The 22,352-nt window shown below is 36.0% G+C and overlaps 1 protein-coding gene across 2 annotated transcripts in view; it reads left to right on the plus strand.

The window, feature by feature from the left end:
* Window positions 1–22,352, plus strand: part of PREX2 (phosphatidylinositol-3,4,5-trisphosphate dependent Rac exchange factor 2) — a 306,754-nt gene that overhangs the window by 61,832 nt on the left and 222,570 nt on the right. For both annotated transcript variants that reach the window (XM_074386741.1, XM_003942900.3), the window contains exons 2-6: window positions 7,050–7,121; window positions 8,468–8,590; window positions 10,907–11,011; window positions 16,434–16,535; window positions 20,010–20,171. In XM_074386741.1, coding sequence (XP_074242842.1) covers window positions 7,050–7,121; window positions 8,468–8,590; window positions 10,907–11,011; window positions 16,434–16,535; window positions 20,010–20,171 — 564 coding nt within the window. The remainder of the gene's footprint in view (window positions 1–7,049; window positions 7,122–8,467; window positions 8,591–10,906; window positions 11,012–16,433; window positions 16,536–20,009; window positions 20,172–22,352) is intronic.

The raw sequence follows: 22,352 nt of genomic DNA on the forward strand, positions 1-22,352 counted from the left end.
CTAGGGAAATTAATGCAATGCAGTCTGGTGGTTTTCATAAATGAAAACAATCTAGTTAAGAATAAAAGTTATCAGTCTTCGCAGAAGTTTATTGAGCACTTACCAAGTGCCAGATATTGCTGTAAGTGGTGGGGATACCCCAGTAACAAAGCAGATAGTCTGTGCCTTCATGAAGCTTCCATCCCAATGTGGGAGACAGACAGTAACTAGATAAAATGGTTCTGTCCTAGCGCGTTTTGTCTTCTCCATCTCCACGCTGCCTCCAATGGACTCGGCCTGGTCATTTCTTCTCTCTATATGCGATTTCCCAAAGTCTTTGTGCCAGTGACAATCAACTTTTTACTGTAAGCCCTGATCCCTCTCTTACAACCTCAAATTGGAATGGCTAACTCCCTGCTCATGGATCTCCTCACTGGTGCCAAATAGACATCTCAGACCCAACAGGTCCAGAACAAACTCTGTTTCTCCCACCCCAAAACCTACTTCATTTTTAGTCTTCTCCATTCCAATGATGCCACTACCAACCAGATGTTTAGGCAAACCCAAATGACAAACTTCTTTCATTTATTAAGACCAAACAAAGCCCTTACCTTCCAAAGAACTGTGATGTGATAATATTGTTTTAGGCTAAAGGGTAAAAGGAAAATAGTTACCCTTATTTTTTCTCATTTATTTTCATGAAATGAGTACAGACTTTTTTTCCTGCAACAGTTCAGTCCCTCTTTTTTTTTTTTTCCCTATTTCACTTTTATATACACAATTTACCTGTCTGTATCCATATTAAATAGCCACATTTTTAAGGTGACAGGGTGCTGCTAAATAATCTGCGTTCAGGATTTTGAATGTAGAATATTTGTAGGTGTGATAAGGTTTAGTGTCTATATAATATCAGAAATTCAGATTGGCATCAGGTATCTAGGACTAAAAGCATAAGTTGTTAAAATCTGTGAGACTTTTGAGAGTGATCTACTATGTGTGCCTGGACTGATGAAAAGAGTGAGAAGGGCAAAAATATGTTGAGAGAGATGATTTTGTATGTTGAAATTATAAAATAGGAAAATGTATTCTAAGAATGAAAACTGTGGCGTGTTTTGCTTTACTTTTGAACCAGCAACAGCACAGATAGGCAGACAAGGATGAAGTGGATTGTTGTCATTTTCGTATTTCATCTTCATGAGTTTCTTCCTTTTGATTCTTGATAGCAAATTTGTGACATTTTTAGCTTTATTAAACTTTAGTGGATAATATTTATCATATGCATTTACCAAATACACAAGATGATATGGAGCAAGTTAAAGAGAAAGAGTACTCTGGGAAAAAGCCCATGACTAGAGTGATATCTAGGAATATTTTTTGTGGAACCATTGTTAGGGGAATGCTAGTGAACTGAGCACCTGCTCACACATGTGCAAGCTGAAAGGTCACCAGAGGGGCATCTGTGAGAGCGTCACTTCCTCTGAATGCCACTTAGCCTGTCCCTGACTCACCTGTGTTGTATCTGCATCTCCCTACCCTTCAGAGATTATTGCAACCAGTTCTATACTGCCGTGATTATGATTTTCATAGGTGGGAGGCATGTCCTCTGCTGGGTACCAGAATCCCAAGTGGTTGCATGAGAGGATGTTGTATAGAAACAACCATTGCTTGACATTGAGTTGAAAGTCAAAGTGAAATAAGTAAACCTGATTTTCCTATGAAGACTCACTTATTTCTATAAGTCTGCTTTTTTTCCCCAGTCTTTGAAAGAATGAACATAAAGAATGTTCATCCGCAGATGGTCTCTGGACCAACTACACCAGAATCACCTAGAGGGCCTGCTGAAAATGCAGATTTCCGGGTCCTAAATTAATCTGCTGAGTCAGACCTCTGGGGATAGGAATCTGCATTTAGAAGAAACTCTCCAAATCTTAAACACAAGAAAAAGTTTGAAATACACTAGCATAAAAAGATATTTTCCACTGCTTGATTTCAAATATGTGTGTGTCAAGATGAAGATTATCTGATTCTGATGAAATTTTGGACAGGTGAGAATGAATACGGAGATAAAACGGTATATAGAATCCTTCATGTATTTTTGTGATTAGGCTACTAATTGCTTCCTTGAAAAGAAGGATTAAATGTGCCAATTAGCAGAGTCTGAAAGGGCACTATAGATGCTGGTTGTCAATGGGTGATTTTTCACCTATTGATTTCTAGCTTTCAGAAAGAAGACTTAAACCTCTTTAAAAAATGTCAAACAGTTTTCATGATTTTGAGTTCTGAGCAAAACATCTAAAATCTGTTGTATAAGATGAGGACCTTGGGAGAAAGAAATGCTTGGTCAGAAATGCTAACAAGTTCCAGATTTCCTTTTGTATATAGTCAAACAAAAAGTTCCATATTGTCACGGAGGATAAGAAGATAAAAAGTCAGATAAAGGCATGGTTTACTTTCTTAGTTTGTATGTTCCCTTCTAACTCATCTTTTGATTCATTGTTACTACTTCCTCGCTTCAATTTATCCATTTTGGAATGTGACTGAGTTCAGTTTATGAAGAAAAGGTTTATAAATGTAGAGGTGAAGTTTAAGCTTTGCTTGCACGAGAGGTTACCTGTTTACTATGTGGTCAATATGAAATGTAAACTGTGTAAACTAGGCAAATAAACCACCATGTTGTTTTAAGAGTAAATGGAATGAGATAAAGAACATTTTTGCTATGAGTATGTGGAAATATTCAAGAAAAACGAAACTAACACAAAAAATGAAACTGAATAATACTAATAAAATGAACTCTTAAAGTTAGAAAATTCTAAATTCTTTTTTCATCCATTACTCTTAACTTTAGATAAGAGTTCAAAAATTGTATCACACGTTTCCAATAAGCAAATTAGAGTGACATCCAATACATATACATTTTATTTATTTCAGCTGATGTTGAAGAGTTGGGGCTATTCCTTCTGATCTGGTGTTGTAGTTACAGAATCTGAAACATGAATTGATTATATCAGAAATAAATGTGGTCCTGAGTTCATGCTAGGAGTGAGATCTTGTGGTTCATTTTATTTTAAATAGCCTTGTTTCTCTTTTTATATAAGTTACAACATGCTTATAGCTAAATATTCCAAACATTAGAAAGTGTACAAAGGTCACCTTCCTACAACCTAAAGGTAACTCTACCCATTGCATGTTGGTAAATGCCATCTACTTTTTTTCTCAGTATCAATGCACACTGCTATTATCCATGTGTATATATGTATATATTCATATGCATCTGCATATATGTATGTATATAGCAAGTATACCCCTTAATAAATTTTTTCACCAGACAATATTTTATAGACATCTGTCATATACACATATGTGTATATATATTTTTATCACATTCCAGTTATGATTTCACTTTTGCCATAGTCTGTAATTTGAATATATAATAATATGTTTAATGACTCTTTTACTAATGGGCATTTAGATTGTTTCCAATTTTTCCACTTTGGTAATTAATACAATGATTCCCTTTGTTTAAATATTTTTCTTGGAATAAAGTCATAGAAGTAGTATTGCTGAGTTCAAGAAAATGCCCACTTATTTTTATTTTCATTTTTTGAGATAGGATCTCACTCTGTCACCCAGGCTGGAGTACAGTGGTGCGTGTGATCATGGCTCAGTGCAGCCTCAAACTCCTGAGCTCAAGTGATCCTCCCACCTCAGCCTCTTAAGTAACTAGGACTTCAGGTGTATGCTACCAGGCCCAGCAAACTTTAAAAATCTTTGTAAAGACGAGGTCTCACTGTGTTGCTGAGGCTGACCTCAAACTCCTGACCTTAAGGGATCCTGCCTGGGACTTTCAAAGTGCTAGGATTATAGACCTGAGCCACCATGCTGGCTGGAAATACCCATTTAAAAATTTGAGATATGTTGTCAAGTGGCCCTCTTAAATGTACCAATTTATTCTTATTAGCCATGTCCTGAGGATGATAATGGATTGTGTCTTGAGGACATAAACCAAATTTGCTAGATGGAAATTCTCTTCTCCTTTTTCTCCTCTAAACTTTCTTTTTCGAAGTTCAATGTAATGAAATTATTCTTTTTCTTTGTGTGTGTGAAAATAATATCTTATTTAGCCATTGGCCAAACCTTGGCGACCACTGAGAAGATTCCAAATCTTTGAATTACTAAAGGGCTTATTTGCCCACCATAGAGATATGGAGAGCCCGGACCTGAACCCAAAAATTTAAATTCTTGCTTCTTAAAAGGCTGGGGGTGGGGGATGAAGGGGAAAGGAAATTCTTTCATTCCTTCTTGAAGTGTCTTCCTGGGAAATAATGGCAGGGATATCTATCTCTCTGTCTATCATCTATTTTATCAATCAATCAATCAACCTATGTATCTTCGATCTATTTATCTCTAATTTCTTTTTTTCTTTTCTTTTTTAAAGAATAATAAGAAAAAGAATAAAGAAGAGGAAGAAAGAGAAAGAGGAAGAGGGAGAGAGAATGGGGGTATTGCTTTATTGCCAGGGCTAGAATGCAGTCTAAATATGGGTATGCCTATAATTGTCCTTAATAATGGAGACATGAAAGAAAATGAGGGAAGAGAATAACAAACAAGGAGCCAACCAACATTTCGTTTAAACTTCTAAGTTGATATGATGTGGTACTGATAAGAGTGTATATTTTGTATATTTAAAGTGGAGAGTTCTATAAATGTTAATTACGTTTACTTGTTCCAGATCTGAGTTGAAGTCCTGGATATCGTTGTTAATTTTCTGTCTCATTGATCTGTCTAATATTAATGTTGAAGTCTCCCACTATTATTGTGTGGGAGTCTAAGTCTCTTTATTAGTCTTGTATGTCTGGGTATTCCTGTATTGGGTGCGTATATATTTAGGATCTTTAGCTCTTCTTGTTGTTGCATTGATCCTTTTATCATTATATAATGTCCTTCTTTGCTTCTTTTGATCTTTGTTGCTTTAACGACTATTTTATCAGAGGCAAAAATTGTAACTTCTGCTTTTTATTTATTTATTTTAGCTCTCTGTTTGGTTGGTAAATCTTTCTCCATCCCTTGTTTTGAGTCTTTGTGTATCCTTGAATGTGAGATGGGTCTGGATGCAGCATACTGATGGGTTTTAGTTTTTTATCCAAATTGCCTGTCTGTCTTTGGATTGGGGTATTTAGTCAATTTACATTTAGAATTAATAATGATATATGTGAGTTTAATACTGCCATTTAATATTAGCTGGCTATTTTGCCCATTAGTTGATGTAAATTTATATTGATGCTCTTCACTTTTTGGTATTTTTTAGAAAGGCTGATACTGATTGTTCCTTTCTATGTGTGGTGGTTCTTTCAGGAGCCCTTGTATAGCAGGCCTGGTGGTGATGAAATCTCTGAGTGCTTACTTGTTCACAAAAAACTTTATTTTTCCTTCACTTATGAAGCTTAGTTTGGCTGGATGTGAAATTCTTGGTTGAAAGTTCTTTTCTTTAAGGATGTTGAATATTGGTCCCCACTCTCTTATGGCTTGTAGGGTTTCTGCTGAGAGATCTGCTATAAGTCTGATAGGCTTCCCTTTATGGGTAACCTGACCTTTCTCTCTGGCTGCCCTTAGTATTTTCTCCTTCATTTCAACCCTGGTGAATCTGACGATTATGTGCCTTGGAGTTGCTCTTCTTGAGGAATATCTTTGTGGTGTTCTCTGTATTACCTGGAGTTGAATATTATCCTGCCTTACTAGGTTGGGAAAATTTTCCTGAATAATATCCTGAAGCGTATTTTCCAGCTCGGATTCATTCTCTTCGTCACATTCAGGTACACCTATCAAGCGTAGATTAGGTCTTTTCTCATAGTCCCATATTTCTTGGAGACTTTGCTCTTTCCTTTTTATCCTTTTTTCTCTAATCTTGTCTTCTTATTTCAATGAGTTGGTCTTCGACCTCTGATATCCTTTCTTCTGCTTGATCAATTTGGCTGTTAAAACTTGTGCATACTTCACGTAGTTCTCACATTGTGTTTTTCAGCTCCATCAATTCACTTATATTCCTCTCTAAATTGTGTATTCTTGTTAACATTTCGTCAAACCTTTTTTCAAAGTTCTTAGTTTCTTTGGATTGGGTTAGAACAAATTCTTTTAATTCACAGAAGTTTCTCATTATCCACATTTTGAAGCCTGCTTCTGTAATTGGAACACACTCGTTCTCCATCAAGCCTTGTTCCGTTGCTGATGAGGAACTGTGATCCCCTGCTGAGGAAGAGGCGTTCTGATCTTGGGTATTCTCAGCCTTTTTTGGCTGTTTTCTTCCCTTCGTTGTAGATTTATCCATCTGTGGTCTTTATAATTACCGTCTTTGTAGTTGGGTTTCTGATTGGACGTCCAACTTATCGATTCCAGTGCCAAAATCTGAGCCACCCACTGCACTGACTAAATTAGTGGCATTAAGATTGATGGTGCTTTTCTGACTCTGCACCAAGAACTGACGCTCCGAGGCGCCGGCAAAACCTCCTCGCCGGTCACAAGAGTTGCGCTGGTGACCCGTGGGGCTCCTTCACTGGGAATCTCCTGGTGCGTGAGCAACAAGAATTCATATGAAGGTGTGGCGTCCTCTCGTTCTCTGCGCTTTCACTGGGAGCTACAATCTCGAGCTGCTAGTGATCAGCCATCTTGGATCTCTTATCTCTAATTTCTAAGAGAATCACTTCAGAATTTCTGGCCCTTTTGTTGTTTTATTAGAAATGCAATTTTCCATTAAATTTTTGTCTTCTTGCGCTTTGCAAGTCTCAGAATGTTAGGAAACGGGTGACTAAATGCTTAATTCACGACTTTGAGATCCTGGTTGATTAATTTACAAATACTTGATGATTTCAGGCCCTGCCCCAACATTGTAAAGGAAGTATAATTCCCAGATAGGAGCAGCAATGCACAAGGGTTTCTGTGTTACAGCAAAACTATTATATCAGCAATTGAATTTTTACACTTTGGTTTCTTGTAAAAAAGTTAGTTTAATTCTGCTCCCCACCTAGTCATTTTATTAACCTAATGTTACTTTTGTAACATCTTCTTATTTTATGCAGGCGTTCTTACACCGAATGAACCAGTGTGCAGCATCAAAAGTTGACAAAAATGTGACAGAAGAAACAGTGAAGGTAAGGAGGTACAATTGGCCCTCAACCTGAGCACAAGTTTCCTATAGATAAAGTTTGCCGGTGTCATGGTACTTTACAGTCCTTCAGTTGATCAGTAGTTCAGTATAAATTACTGTGCCCGTCAGTTGTATTGGTAATAATTTTAAAAAGGAGAACTAGGGTTTAGGTAAAGAGATAGGAGATTACAAGAATGGCAGAGAGGTCAGAGATACTTATTTTTATTTATGTGTTTATTTTTACCAAGGCCTTGGGAACATTTGAACAGAGGAAGAAAAATAAATTGGGGGCTAAGAACCTCAGTGTCTTTAAGAAGGAGGGAGCTGAGCTACATAAGAGGATTATTAGAAGTGGCTCAGGAAGGCAGGGTGTGGGCAAATGGGACTTCCAGTGTCTGTGATCACTAAATAATGCAAGATTTCAGTGGTTCACTTCACATAACATCCTTAATTGAGAAACAGACGTATAATCATTTCTTTAAAACTGCAAGGAAGGAAAATAGTGAAGAGTTTTGAAAAAGAAAAAGATGGTAAATGAAAATTAATTATACTATAATGATTATTCATTTAAATTATAAGTAGTAGTCTTGATATTTATGATGCTAACTTAGTGTTTTATTTTGCTGGAAATAGAAAACCTTCTAAGGATTTTTAAAGGTTCTTCTGATTCTATTTCCCCATGAGTAAAATACCTAAATTTCAAATTTTCCTCCCAGGAGAATATTTTAGTTAGCTTGTTTTTGGTTGTAAGCTGGAGAAACCTCTTATTCAAATTGAATCGAAGACACTTTGGCTCACATATCAAGGACTCCAGACAGAAGAGAAGGTTTAGCACCTGTGACCCAGAGAGGCCAGTAAGGTTGCTAGATCCTCTCCAGCGAATCACAGCCAGCAGGTTATCAGCTTTGTGCTCAAGCTGACTCTTCCTGTGGCTGCAGAATGACTCTGTAAGCTATCCCAGCTTTTACTTCTACATGTGGCATCTTCCAGAGGGAAAAGAGGAGTGTTCATTCTGGTGTGCCCTTCTTAGGAGCAAAGATAACCCTTCCCAGAAAAGCCTGCCAGCAATTCTGCTGGTTTCCATGTAGCTCAGCCTTGAGAAGGCAGTGGGATACCTGGCTTGGAATGGGCCGCCAAGGCCTTGCCCTGAGAGCCAGCCAGGGGCTTTTGGTTCCCAAAGTTGTATCGGTGGTGTGGAGGGGAAGTCCAGACAAAATCAAGGCTCTGCAGCAAGGTGGGAGGAAGGCATGGATGTGAGATTTTCAGGTTAGAGAGAGAATACTGTGCCATCATAAGACTTAAAAAAAATGCTTCACAACTGAGCTTACTTACACATGTGTTTATTTACAGATGTTGTTCTCAAACATTGAAGACATCCTTGCAGTACATAAAGAATTCTTAAAAGTTGTGGAAGAATGCTTACACCCTGAACCTAATGCTCAACAAGAAGTGGGAATCTGCTTTCTTCACTTTGTAGGACACATTTCTGTTCACTTTAGAAGTTCCTTTCCCCTCAATTTTAAGATTTAGCTCTTGGCATAGTGGTATGTGTGAATTGAGTATTAGAAATAAAATCTGACACCAGAAGTTTCGGGTCTTTTAAGGCCAGTGAAATCTCCCACTTAGAGCCAGAAATGGGGAGAGTGCCTCACATCATCCATTTTACTCAGTCAAGAATAAACAGCCTTTTCTTTTCCCCGACAAGTTAGTTCTTCGCATCCTCTGTAGCTTTGAATTCTAATGAATATTCAGGCTGTTCATAATGAATGAATTTTTATGTTTCGCTCAAACATAGAGCATTTTTCTTTTGAGGCAGAAAATCCTCACTCCTATAATGGCACGATGAGCCTTTTATTAGTCAGAATGTTTCCTTGTTAACAACTTGAGACAAACCTGGAGTTGAATAAACCCAGTAGCAGGAATTTTCCCCAAGGATGGTTTCTCAGAAGATTGTACTGAGCAGTGCAGATACAATAACCAACCAGTACTCAGTTGTTTCAAATTACACATCCTATGCCAGTATGATCATTTTTGTCTCTTTATATATGATGCCCTGAAATTATTTATGCAATTAATTTGCAAAATAAAAGGATACCTGTGTAGCGAAAATTGTTTTCAGAACTAAAGGGCATTCACACCAAAAAAAAAAAAAAAAAAAAGTGTTGCTATTTATACCACTGCATTAATGCTAATTTTGAGAATAGTAATTTGAATCCATGTGTTCATCAAAATGCTAGACAATTAATGTTTTGTTTAAAAATGTGTAAGAGTAGTCATAGAAATCAAGTTTTGTGTATTTTTAATTTTTCATCTAGTCTTTTAGAAACATTTCGATAGTTTTAAAATTTGTCTGTATGTAGTGAGCTGGCTCTGTGTTCTTTTTATAATCAGAAAATATTTCCTGAAAATAATTATATTAAAAAGAGAGGCTCACTGGGTGTAGGAAGATCAAGCTGTGTTTTTTTGGGGCACAGCTGGAAGCCACGGATGTTTGTGTCCACTCACTAAAGCCTGCTTGATTTCACGAAGGAATCAAAAGAATCAGAATCTTCTGCCAGCTGGAGTAGTTGCTATCTCAGTCCAGGGCTGTGCCTGGGAATCTAGCACGCTGACATCCATTTCCTTAGTAACACTTTATGAATCTGTCATCCCTGAATTTAGCTAAACTATTTCTGAAGTTTATTTTTTTTCTGGCTCATGTCATTTCTGGAGATAAGTGATTCAATACATTTTCTGCTGGTTATATAAAGCAGCACTTAATGTTTCTTAGTGAATGCCTTTGAAATTTCAATGGGCACCCTTTTGTTCTAATATTTGATCGATAAATTTTTTGTGCCTTTCTTTTATTGGTGCTCTTTGGATGATAATGCACTTTGAGAAAATATTACAAATGAGAGGTAGCTTAGAGATCATGATGCCACAAATCCTCTTGTTTTGAAAGAATACCTTCTATTTATCTGTGAAGGCTGTTGATTTTGTTTCTACTTTAGTGACAGCTCTAACTGTTAGAAAATCTCTATGTTGATCCCAAATCTGCCCATAGCTGCCCTTGCAACATCCACCTTAAGGTCCTAGTTTTATATTTGGAGCTATATAGAATTGTCAGTCCTTTACAATAGAATGCTGTTTGAAAGTAGTCGTGATTTCCTGACTTTTCTATTTCTACAAATATCACTCTCTGAAACAAACTCTCAGATGTGGTGTTTTCAGGGTCTGTCATTCTCTTAGTTGCTAGATATTCTTCAGGTTGTCAGTGTCTCTCTTAAGCACAACTGTCTAGACTGGTGTATATGAGCTGCAGGGTCCTGTGTGTCTCTATTTCTGTACAATCTGGAGCTTGCTTTCCCTTTGACTTTCTTCCCTCTCCCTGACTAGGAATCATGGATTCATCTCCCTGGACCCTGCTCAAATCGTTTGACATTTCTCCTACATAGTTTCCTTATTCAGTTTTAATAAATAACAGCAAGAATATGCATGTACTTTCTTCCTCTTTTTAAGCTATAACTCAATCCTCATGGCAAAATTCAGCCCTCTCTTTTCTGTGCTTTGCCACCCTTTGGTTCATTTGTCTACAATTGAATTCATCATGATGGAATAGATGCGATATATGTATCCCTTTCTAGGCTATTAATTATGAGTCAAGGAAAATAAATAAAATTTATATATAGATGCATACACACAGTATAGCTCTTAAAACATAGTGAACAGAAAAGTTTCATTTTGCACACCACATAGGTTAAAATTGCAGAATGATTAATAAAATAACTCATTTATTACTTGAATTCACAGAAAGACAAGTTTCGTATCTATGATGAATATTGTAGTAACCATGAGAAGGCGCAAAAATTACTTCTTGAACTCAACAAAATAAGAACAATCCGGACATTTCTTTTGGTAAGTGTATATTTCTATGTGACTATATGTTGATATGTGTTGCTAGGCCCAGTGAGAACCAGCAAATAGCATCAATATGTATAAACAACTGTGGGATAACTCTGTTAGCTTCCTCAGGCGAGGAAGTAAGAGTCTTTTGATAAAAATAAAAGTGAGAGCTGGGATCAGCTCGTGTTTGGGGAAGTACTGCTAATGCCCTCTCGTGGTTGATTATGAGTTATCTGTGAGACCCCACAGGTTCCTAGTGAGAGAGGAACTTCTGCCAGAGTTCGTCACTGCTTTATAGCCCCAGTTCCCTTGGGCATCCTTATGTCTGCTGAGAGAGCTGTAAGTAGGGCAGTAATAGGAAGGAAGCAAATCGTGGATATAGTAGAAAATAAGTGTAAAATTTAACCTTTCTCCCGCATACATTCCGTATTTTGTTTTCATAAAAACAACAAGAATATATGTTTAATTTCTTTAGCTTAGCACAAATAAATGCATATTTTGGCTGTCACATGGGCAAACTAATCGCCAGTGAGGAGCAGATTGTGATTTTGCGATTCAGTGATATTTAGCAGAGTGTGGAGTTACACAGCCGTATGCCAAATTCAGTTTTAGGTCATTTTTGTCACCTCAGAAAGACCTCCACGTCTTTTTATAGCTTATCTCTGTTCCCACCTCTAGCACCAGGAACACACTGATTTTTTATTCCTATAGATTGCATTTTCTGGCGATTTTATATAAATGGAATCATACAATACAGTCTTTAGTGCTGACCTTCTTTCACTTAGTAAAATGTTTACAAAGTTCCTCCTTGCTATAGCATGTATCCATGTTTCATTCATTTTATTTTATTATTTCATACTATTACTTTTGAGACTGAGTCTCATTCTGTCACCTAGGCTGGAGTGCCCAGGCTGGAGTGCAGTGGCACGGTCTTGGCTCACTGCAACCTCCTCCTCCTGAGTTCAAGTGATTCTCCTGCCTCAGCCTCCTGAGTGGCTGATACTACAGGCCACCAAGCCCAGCTAATGTTTTGTATTTTTAGTAGAGTTGAGGTTTCACCATGTTAGCCAAGATGGTCTCAATCTCCTGACCTTGTGATTCACCTGCCCCAGCCTCCCAGGGTGCTGGGATTACCGGTGTGAGCCACCATTCCTGGTCCTCATTCATTTTAATTGTGAAATCACATTCCATTGTATGGATATGCTGTATTTTGTTTATCTATTTGCCTGTCAGTGAAAACTGGGCCTGGGTCTAGTTGGGCTCCTATAAAGAATGCTGTTATGAGCATTTATGTTCAAATCTTTGAGTGGACATTATGTTTTTATTCTTTTGAGTAGACACTAGGTGGAGTTGATGACTGTGATGAATGATAAGCTCAAGTTTAACTAATTAAGAAACTGCCCAACTATTTGTCATTGTGGCTGTTCCATATTCACTGGTAATGCATGAGGATTTCAGTTTCTCTATATCTTTGTCAACACTTGGTATTTTCAGTTTTTCTGATTATAGCCATGCTAGTGGGTGTGTAGCACTATCTCATGGTGGTTTAAATTTGTATTTTGCCAGTGACTAATTACATTAAGCATGCTTTCATGTACTTACTAAATGTTCATGTCTCCTTTAATAAAATGTTTATTCAAATCTTTTACCCATTTTAAAATTGGGATGTTTGTTGTATATTGAACTATAAATGTTTGTTATTTCAGATGTAAGTCCTGTATCAGGTATATAATATACAAATATTTCCTCCCAGTGTGGTTTGTCTGTTTGTTTTAAAAATATCACCTTTTAAAAATCAGAAATTTTCGATTTTGATGAAGTCCAATTTATTACAATTTTTCTGTTAAGACCATCCTTTTCTTGTCATATGCAGGAAATTTGTATTCAGGTCTTGTACTTACTTTTTTTTCTTTGTTTTCTCCTTTTGATGCTATTGTGATTGAAATTATCTTAATATCATTTTTAAATTGTTCATTGCTAGTATATTAGAAATTTAATTGACTTTTGTTTATTGATCTTGGATCCTTTGATCTAAATTTATGTGTTTAAGTAGTTATTTTATAGCGTGTTTAGGATATTTTGCATATAGGATCAATTATCTAATAATAAGGATGATTTTACTCCTTCCTTTTCATTGTGAATGATTTTCTTTTTCTTGCCTTATTGCACTGACTAGAACCTTCAGTATAATGTTGAATAAAACTTGTAAAAGCAGGCATCCCTGCCATGTTTCTGATCTCAGTGGGAAAATATTCAGTCCTTCCCAGTTAAGTATGATGTTAGCTATTAATTTTTTAGTAGACGCTCTTTCTTATGTTGAGGAACTTTCATTATATTTCTAGTTCATGTTATATGATGTGAATAATAATGTTCACATACATCGACAATGCTATGAATTGTATGCACTGATAATTCTATGAATTACTATCCATATTATTGATATTGTTTAATGATCCAGTTATTGTGAATGAGACACTGGAATCTCCATGTATAATTTATATATTTTACCCTTTCATTCTGTCAATTTTTGTTTGCTGCATTTTCAGTCTCTGATGTTAGATATGCATGCATTCATAATTGTTATATTCATATTTCTATTTATCATCATGAAATGGTCTTCTTTGTCCTTGTGGTATTTCTCCTGTTAAAGTCTATTTTTCCTAATAATATTATAGCTAGGAGAGCTCTCTTACTGTTTGTATGTTATAACTTTTTCCATTACTTTACTTACAAGCTATTCATGATCTTTGAAATGACTCTGGCAGATAGCATATTACTGGATCTGCTTTTTATCCAGTCTGACAGTCTCTGGGACCCTCATTTAATTTGCTTTTAACGTAATTATCAATATGGTGGTATTTACATGTGATGTTTTATTATTTTTTTCTACATGTCTTTTTTGTTTGTTTCTCTACTCTTGTTTTTCCACCTACTTTTATGTCAGTCAAGCATTTTTTTCATGTACTATTTTGATTTCTCTCAATTTTTAAACTATATTATTAGGAGTTTTTTAGGTGATTGCTCTAGGAACTACAATATGCATCTTAACATATCAAATCCATATTAGGTTAATACTGACTTAATTCCAGTTAAATATAGGGGAAATTTGACTACAATATTTCTTGAACGGAAATGGAAAATGTTCCATTTCATCTCTCCTCTATTGTGCTATTATTGCCATATATCTTACATTATATATATTATAAACTTCATATCATAACACCATGTTACAATTATTACTTTCTATATTTTTCTGCAGTCTTTTATATTTACATATTTATTTACTATCTCTGGTGCTCTTATTTCTTCCTGTGTATTTGACTCTGATATTAGGCTTTTCAGTCTGAAATACTTCCCTTAGTACTTCTTGTAGGTCATTTCTGCTAGCAATGACTTTGCTCGTTTTTTTTTTGTTTTGTTTTTTTTGTTTGTTTGTTTTTAAATCTGCGAAGGTCTTTGTTTTGCATTCATTTTCGAAGACTGATTTTATTTGGACATATAACTTTTTGATTGATTTTTTTTTCTCAGTCAATGCTTTGAATATATCATTCTACTACCTTATGACTTCCATTGTTTCTGATGATAAGGCATCTGCAATAATTGTATGGTTGTTATACTTTATATGATGAGTTATTTTTCTCTTTTTTGCTACTTTCAACATTTTCTCTTTGTGTTTGTCTTTCAGTAGTTCAAAAATGTGTTTAGATGTAGATATGATTATACAGTTTCTATTTATACTTGAGCTTTTTGAATCTATAGATTAATTTTTCATCAAATCTGGAAAGATTTTAGCCATTATTTTAGAAATATTTATCTGACCCTTTTGTTTTCTTCTTTGGTGACTCCAATTAGACACATGTTGGTAAGCTTAATGTTTCCTCTTGGTTCCTGATGCACTTTTTATTTTTTTACAATCTCCTGAGCTCAAGTGATCCTCTTACCTCAGCCTCCCGAAGTGCTGAGACTACAAGCATGAGCCACTGTGCCTGATCAGGAAACATATTATTTGTATATGTATAAGGAGCTGGCTCTCATAAGCCAGCCTAATGTGATAGCAATCTTTGGTATTATGAATTGAGTTTGAAATCTATACAGTAGTAATACACAAGACAATAAAAGTGGGCTAGACAGCCCTGAATGATTTTAGGGCACTTCAGTCCAGAGGTAGGTGAGGGATGCCTGCTTTATAGGGATGCTAACATACTGGAATGGAATCATCCCTGGAAATATAATGAGATGAAGATAGTTGTGTTTCATAGGATTCCTCTGGGGGAAAATACCATGCAGAGTTTGAAAGAATATTTTGATAACCTGATTGCAGTAGGGAGTGAAACTTCCGAAGAGCATGCTTGTGTAAGACCAATGTATTTACTGCTATGCCTTCTGAGGTGTCTGGGTGGAGTTACATTCATAGCTCTGATTTTGCTGACTTAGACACACAAATTGAGGCTGATTTGCAGTTGCTCAGGACAGCAGAAAATTGTTCTGCTACCATTGTCTTCTTTTGCACCCTTTCCTGATCAACACTCAGCCTCTCCTGTCAATGGACCTGAAACTGTGTCTTAAAAATTGTAGTATGAAAGTTGCTATCTTAGTTTGATATTTGAGGGACTCTCTTCTCCCTCTGTTAGATATTTATTAAATAGTTTGTCTATTATAGAAACTGCAGAAAGAAGGTTTGGGCATGTTTCAAGTCTGTTTCATTGCATGTTGCTTATTAAGGTGGAGGCTTTATTTATCAGAGTCAGTTTTCTCTTGACCACCTATTTATCATCAAAGAAAGCTGCCTCAGTTTTACCCCACTCTGATTCCTGATTTTGAAATTTCTTCATTCATCTTGCCTCTGTGGAGATCCTGGCTGACCTCCTTCTCTGACACTGGCTGCCCAATGTCTTTGGTGCAGTGTGATAGCAAAAAGTGACTCAGAGATCACTTTCTTAAAACCTGCTCTATTTATGGAGGGGAAAACTAGAATTCTGAAATCAGTCCAATTCATATCACTAGTCAGTTGCAGAATCTGAGTTAGAACCCAACTGTCTTGAAACTTCCTCTTCTACAGTATACCTTTCTTTATAAGCAAAATTAATCTATCTATTTATGTACCAATCATCTGTTTATCCATCCACTTATCCATCCATCCATCCATCCATCCATTCATTCATCTCTCTATCTCTTTCTCCACCTCTTTTCCCTCAGACTTCACATTCAGGAGAATATAAGTGCATTAATTTTTAAGATACAGATTGAAAACAGTTCTGTAACTAGCATTTCTCTTTGTCTTTCTGTGAATATTTGTGACTGAATATGCTCTTCTTAGAGAAAGGAAGTATATATAGACATATGCTTTCACTAGTTTTCAGCATTTTATGGTAGAAGAAAGTTTTACAGCCTGAGATATTAAAAACATAATTAATTATGATTATTTTCACCCCAGAACTGCATGCTGCTTGGAGGACGGAAGAACACAGATGTTCCCTTGGAAGGATATTTAGTAACACCAATACAAAGAATATGCAAGTACCCTCTCATTTTGAAGGTATTTTATGTGCTACCTCACTGTTGCCATTTCCTTGTACCTCCATGTTTTGCTGATGATCTTTTTAAAAAATTCTTTTAAAGAGCCTGACATTCTAAAGGAAGGGCAGATTGTAAGTATTGAAAAAAAGAGGCCATTTTATCACACATTTATGTATAGTATAGGGAACAGATTTTCAGTGGAAAAGCCACTGAAAGAGCTTTTAGGGCTCTCCGTATAAAACATATTTGTTTGAGTTTCATTTAGAGAAAATGCATTAGGTTCAAGATAGATCCCATTAAGTTCATTATGACTAGCTTATACAGCATTTTGTAGGATCTTTTATTTTAAATAAATTCACTGTTAGTATATTTTTGATTTCCTCAAACTTTGATGACTTTGCGATGCTAATGAAATTAAGGTCAAAATTGCAAAATTGCAGAACCAGGATTTTAAAATTATTATTACAAGGGAATAGTATGGGTCACATGAGACAATACATGATAGAATGTGGAATGACATTGCTAAGAAAACATTGCCTCTCTAAGATGTAAAACATCCTACTAATGGTTGTAGGTGTGTTGCCTCATTAGAGTAGCTACAATTTTTATTATGAAAAATATACTGTATCGTGCCAACTACTGCCCTTACTGCAAGGGACCTATGAGTAGGTCAAGATAGCAATCTTTGAAACTACATTTTTTGGAACCATAACATCAGGTTAGGCAGTCTGGGATAATGGTTAAGCACATGAGCTCTGAGTTTAAATCCCAAGTATTGTGCCTACTGGGCATGTAACTGAACCTCTTAATGTTTTGGTTTTTCATTTATTAAATAAAGATGATGATGATGATGAAATTATAGCATAGACCTATGGGAATGTGTGTCTGTATGTATGTGTATGTGCATGTGTATTCTGAATACATATATACATGCATATATATAGGAATATATAATGATAATGGTTAGCTATATGTCATTTAGCATAGTATGTGCTTTGTAAGTATTAGCCATTATTATTCATATCTACTTGATTCTGATTTATTTTAATATATTATTTACTACTTGGCACAAGACTTCAAAATATACTCAGAAGTACTAGAGACTTATTAACTAGTGCTTTTATTGATTTGTTTTTTAAGAAATAAATGTTGAATTTGAATTAAAATATAGTTTAATACAACTCTTGTCAATTCTATTATTGGAAATGTGTGTAAATTTTGTTTGAAAATATTTGCTCCTTATTGAATAAATAAAATTCCAGCATTGCTTGGTTAAGCCATAAAAAGCCACAGAAAGGCTGACACAGGAGCCCCCAACTCTGCAGAGGGAGTATTGGTGCAAATATGTCTCTTTTCTTTCTGAGAATCTCTATAGACCTCTGACTTGACTCAGTTTGCATGTGTACTCATAACTGCAGTTATTCCTGACACTGATTTTGGAATCCCAGGTGATATGTTTTTTCTAAGAAGAGATAAGGAGATTAAGAAGGTTACATCATGACAAAGTGGTTATTCTAAATTACTCATTTCTGATTCGGGATGAACTCAGGTATTTGAGCTGACCTCTCAAAAGATAGCATCGTGACACATGCTTTCTTAGCCAGAAGGTCAGTTCAGAGCTCCTTCAAGCAGTGGATGGATGACCTCCTTTCCCTTTTCTGGTAGATTATCTTCACTAAGAAACATGAAAAAAAACCATTAGCTCATGTAGTAGATATGTTGGCATTGACAGCTGTCTCTTTTGTACCATCAGCTGAAAAATTCTGCTGGGATTCTCTTTGATTTAGAGTGGTTAATATTATTCAGAGAAAAATATTACATGGATTAGGCTATAGTATTAGGAAAAGATACATTGGTATTATTTGTGGAGCTTTAAATTATTGAGTTGGTCAATCAACATTGGGTAGATAGCAAGTAACTGCCAAGAGATTGTGAGTGATGGTCTTGTCTCACTATTTCACATTATGTAAGTTCATATTCAAGTCCTTAGATAATTGGACCCCAAATTATGGCCTGCAGACTGACTTGACCACTCCACATAATTTACAGGTACTTCTACTCTAGAGTTTCTGGAGAAGCCTGCATATCTTGTTTATGGATTTGTGATCCAGCATAAATTTTAAACCTTGTCTTGGGAGTGTTATAATGTGTATTCCTCCAGTGTTAACTCTGAGAACAGGGTGTGGACATAATGAATGCAGGGCCCAAGTTTATGGCATCATTTTCAACAATAACAGAACTCAAAAGAATATAATGACTGCGTATTTTCCCACTGTTTGTTGAGAATTTAGAAAATTCAAGACTTGCCTCAGGATTTCTGTAATTGTGTTAGTTACGTGATGATGGCAACCTTAGTAAAGAAACACATGACTAATTAAAAAGCAATGTGGTTCCGACTGTCTAGACAGTGGGTGAAGATGTTTAATTTTGTGCTTTTAAACAACAACTAACAAGACCTTTTAATATGTTTAAGAGATTAAAGATTATTCTAGTTTTGATGAGTGGGAAAATATACAAATAAAAAGACCCTCCAAATCCCCTAAATACCAAAAACAAAAAAAGGAAGCTATTGAGGGGTATATGGTAATTCATTCATCATGAGAATAAGCCTGAGTAATTGGAGAAAACAGCAGAAATTGCTCCTTTAATGATGGGGTATTGTAGAATTTATAAATTATCTTATTGTAGTATAAGATATTATTTTGAAATTTTACCTTATGATATATTTTTATAGTTTCTCAAAAATATTAGAAAATAAGATGTTTAAATTATTTTTGAAATTATCACATGCTTAAAGATTTGTTATTCTGTTGGGCGCGGTGGCTCATGCCTGTAATCCCAGCACTTGGGGAGGCTGAAGCGGGTGGATCATGAGGTCAAGAGATAGAGACCATCCTGGCCAACATGGTGGAACCCCGTCTCTACTAAAAATACAAAAAATTAGCTGGGCATGGTGGCGTGTGCCTGTAATCCCAGCTACTCAGGAGGTTGAGGCAGGAGAATTGCCTGAACCCAGGAGGCGGAGGTTGCGGTGAGCCGAGACGGTGCCACTGCACTCCAGCCTGGGTAACAAGAGCAAAACTCCGTCTCAAAAAAAAAGATTTGTTATTCTGTTAAAGACTCTGGAAAAAATGAAATTAACATATAAAGATGTGCTTCTGTTAGAACCAAAGTCAAATTATTTAAAAAACAAAAATAAAAATTTTTGCTCCTTGTAAGATATTTGACCATTTGAAAGGAGAAACCTAATTTAATTTTTAAAAACAAAATGAAGTTTAAGGAAAAATTAAAGTGACTGCAAAATGTGCATTTGGGTTACACTTACTCATTGATTCCAACTTTTATTTTTGATCTTAATCTTAGAGGAATTTGTGATGTCACTTATGGAAGTGGCTCTCACGATCTTTGCAGTTTTCATTTCCTGGTCATTCTGAACCTGCTGTACCAGAAAGCTGAAGATCAAAGGGCAATTTGTTTTTTTGTGTATAAACAGGAGTTGCTGAAGCGGACTCCACGGAAACACAGTGACTACGCAGCAGTGATGGAAGCTCTCCAAGCCATGAAAGCTGTCTGTTCCAACATAAATGAGGCCAAGAGACAGATGGAGAAGTTAGAAGTTTTAGAGGAATGGCAGTCTCACATTGAAGGCTGGGAGGTACATCCACTTTGTTCAACAATCAAGCTTAAGATAGTTTCATGTTGCAGGTCATGTGAAGAATTACTGGCATTGGATGGAACCATAAATGGTCATTTTCTTACATGTTACTTGAGGACTATAGTCAATTCTGAAAAGTGCTCACTTTCATCATTATTTTAAAATATGTTTAAGGTGGTGGTTAATTGGCTTAACCTTGACCCAAGAAGTTTGTTATGGAGCCAGTATACACTATATGTACTATAAGCTTTAGTAGTTTGGCATTTATGCATCATGATGATCCTTTTCCTCTGTTAACTTTTTCCATTAAGTACGTAGCCTGGATTCTGGGAGAGTGAAAAAGGGAAGGAAAATTCAGTAGGTGTGCTGTGGTATTACTTTCAGACTCTACATGTTCGATGCTGAATTTCATTTTAAGTTCACTTAACCTCTTTGTTTTGATTTCTTCATTTATAAAACGAAGGAACTGGCTATGATCTTATTTTTAAGGTTTATTCAATATGAAAAATGTTATGGCTTCCTGAGTCATGAAGGAAATGTTTTTTAGGCCAAAAAAAAAATGAGTATGATTTGCAATCTGTAAAATATTTTCAGGTAATGATAACTTTGATTCCCAGGTATTTCATGGGGTTGCAGTCCTATGTTACTTTACTACTATGCAAAAAATGAACTACAATTATGTTATTACATTACCTTAATGTAAATGAGTATAAGCTTTGGACTAGGTTAAATTTTTTCTTGTTATAAAGTAAGTAAGATAATTTTTAAGTGTAGGAAAGATTGAAAATGCTCCTAGCCAAATACTGAATCACAAAAACCAAGTGGATTGTGTTTGTCTTTAAAGCTTTAGGTGAATTTGTTTCTTATGTTCAGTATATTAGTTTTCCTTCGGACCTAAAATTATATCCACCCAGATATGCAAAGAAACCTCAAACATTGACCTTAATGAATTCTCCCATTTGTCCATTCTTTTCTATGAATCTTTTAAAATGCTAACTGAGGTTGACCTCGCTGCTTCTTTGCCTAACTCTATTTCAAGGGTCCAGAGTGCCCTTGCATTCAGCATGAATGCTGCCTCTTTCAGTCGGCTAAATTGGTTGTGTGTTTTACAGTTGATTCATGATGATAATTTCTTTCCTGGGGAGCTGTTGTCCTGCTGCGTTGAGAAAAATGGACTCAGGTTTGCTTTTGGACTTCTGTTGTCACTCAAACACTGGAAGAAAAACCGAACTTGCTTTAAATTGCAGAATCTGTCAGTGAAATGTGCTAGGCCTTTTAATAAAACAAAAAATTTAGAGACCTTTTTTGGCACTCTAAGGAAATGTAATCAGTCATAATTTTGTTTCATTCTGGTGTATATCCTCAAAATTGAGTCTACTGCAGAAATGAAAGATTCCTTAAAAGTTATTGATATTGTTTACACAGTATACACCAGTTACTCAAAGGAAGAATGAATGTAGGTGGAACTATGTCATACGTAACCCACAAAGGAGGGTGCCTGACTTCACCAGCTTTCGTGGTTTTACAACATTCTGAGTGCAAGAGAAAATAGGGATGTATCTGTTCATATCCTTCGCCCATTTTTGAATGGGCTTGTTTGTTTTTTTCTTGTAGATCTGCTTTAGTTCTTTGTAAATTCTGGATATCAGCCCCTTGTCAGATGGGTAGACTGCAAAAATTTTTTCCCATTCTGTTGGTTGCCGATTCACTCTACTGACTGTTTCTTTTGCCGTGCAGAAGCTGTGGAGTTTGATTAGGTCCCATCTAAAATGCAATAAAAAAAAAATAGGGATGAAGTTAAGGAATTCTGTGATGTGTTCAGAGAAATTAGAGAGGAATGTTGCCACCTGTTAGGTGTAAGAACTCGTGTTAAGTTAAATAGCTCTCATTTTTAAACTCTGCAGTCAGAGTTCCAGGAGGCACAGGAGAGATAATGTAAAAGCTGGGTTCCAGGAAGTGGCCACATAAATTCTACTTGAGTAGGGTTTGACAATGATTGAGAAAGACAGCCATACAGAGATTGGGAGTTTGGGGACTTTGAGGGAATGTAGTTTGGAGCAGGGCCCAATCAGTGGGTTGGCAATTGTGGTAAGAACTCCATTGCCCATTCCAGTTTACCACCGCATTGAGGGGGAAACTTGGTTGTCAGGCCTGGTCCCTGCTGGGGAATTTAGGAGAAAT

This window comes from Saimiri boliviensis, chromosome 15 (assembly GCF_048565385.1).
Source record: "Saimiri boliviensis isolate mSaiBol1 chromosome 15, mSaiBol1.pri, whole genome shotgun sequence".
NCBI lineage: Eukaryota > Metazoa > Chordata > Mammalia > Primates > Cebidae > Saimiri > Saimiri boliviensis.